General features: G+C 51.1%; 1 protein-coding gene across 1 annotated transcript in view; it reads right to left on the bottom strand.

Moving 5' to 3' along the window:
- LOC103213081 (natural cytotoxicity triggering receptor 1) overlaps positions 1-1,275 on the bottom strand; it is a 5,974-nt gene that overhangs the window by 1,522 nt on the left and 3,177 nt on the right. The window contains exons 4-5 of the mRNA XM_007958975.1: positions 855-1,133; positions 139-189 (exon numbers count right to left, since the gene is read on the bottom strand). Coding sequence (XP_007957166.1) covers positions 139-189; positions 855-1,133 — 330 coding nt within the window. The remainder of the gene's footprint in view (positions 1-138; positions 190-854; positions 1,134-1,275) is intronic.

Raw genomic sequence — 1,275 nt, 5'->3', positions numbered from 1 at the left:
TGTTGTTTGGTTGACTGGTATAGCCCTGTTACCTGGCACACCCAGGGAACTCAATGGATGTGTGGAATGAATACCATGTTTGTAGTGTTTTGGGAGGCTCTAACTGCTTCCCTGAACTTACAGACATTAGTTACTCACCATCATAATAGGTGGACTCTTTAGGTGCAAGACTGGTGTTCCTAATAGGTCCTGGCAAGGGGGACAAGAAGAACAGTAACAGGTTTGAGTGTCTTCTGGTAGACCTATCTATTGGCGTCCCTGGGTGATACTAATGGTTAACATGCTCAGCTGCTAGCCAAAAGGTTGCAGGTTTGCGTCCACCCAGAGGTGCCTTAGAAGAAGGTCTTGGAACTCTACTTCTGGAAGATCCATCGCTGAAAACCCTACGGAGCACAGTTCTTCTCTGACACCCAGGGGTTCACTGTGAGTTGGAGGTGACTCAACAGCTACTGGTTTGGAGTCCCAGGGAGCAAACAATTAACATGCTTGGCTGCTAACCTGAAGGTTGGGGGTTCGAGTCCGCCCTGAGGCACCTGGTGACCTGCTTCTGAAATCCAGCCATTAAAACCCTATGGAGCACAGCTATTCTCTGACACACTGGGGTCACCATGAGTTGGCGTCTTCTCCATGGCACTTGGTTTAGCTACTGTTACCCATACGCTTCCCCTCCCTGTCCCTCTGGCACTCTTCCTCACGAAAGACCAAGGAGCCTCTAGGTCATGGATGTGGTGAGGGCATTGCTGGGAGGTACCTGTTGGCATTTTCTCACCTGTCTGGGCCCACCTTCCCCATCTGTGGCTGGAGTTTACTGAGGGCTCCAGGGAGGACATGGGAAAAATTGGAGGTTTTCTTACCCATGACCAGGAGCGCCACAGGCTCACTGGGAAAAGACCATGCAAAGTCGTTATAAGATCCAAAGCATCTGTAAGTCCCCCTGTGGGCTGGCTTCACAGGGCCGATGGGGAAGTCGGCCTGATTTTCCCCATGTCTTTGCTGTGGGCGGCTGGATCTTCCCTCTTTGAGCAGAAAGAATTTGTTTGTTGCTGTCTCCAGACGACAGCGGAAGATCACATCTTCTCCTGGGACCACCTCGGGCCTGGGCTGCACTGACAAGGTAGGTACGTCATACATGCCTGTAGAGAAGACGACTGGTAGGTGCAAGGCATTTCTATGTCACTTCCCACGTGTCTGTTATGCACTGAATTGTGTCCCCCCAAAACGTGTGCTGGAATCCTGACCCTTATACTGTGGAGATAATTCCCATCTGGGAACAGC

Source organism: Orycteropus afer, unplaced genomic scaffold, assembly GCF_000298275.1.
Source record: "Orycteropus afer afer isolate SDZICR_OR568_19922 unplaced genomic scaffold, OryAfe1.0 scaffold01268, whole genome shotgun sequence".
Classification (NCBI taxonomy): Eukaryota; Metazoa; Chordata; class Mammalia; order Tubulidentata; family Orycteropodidae; genus Orycteropus; species Orycteropus afer.
The sequence above is the reverse complement of the archived record's forward strand: the minus strand, read 5'-3'. Positions and strand labels throughout refer to the sequence as shown.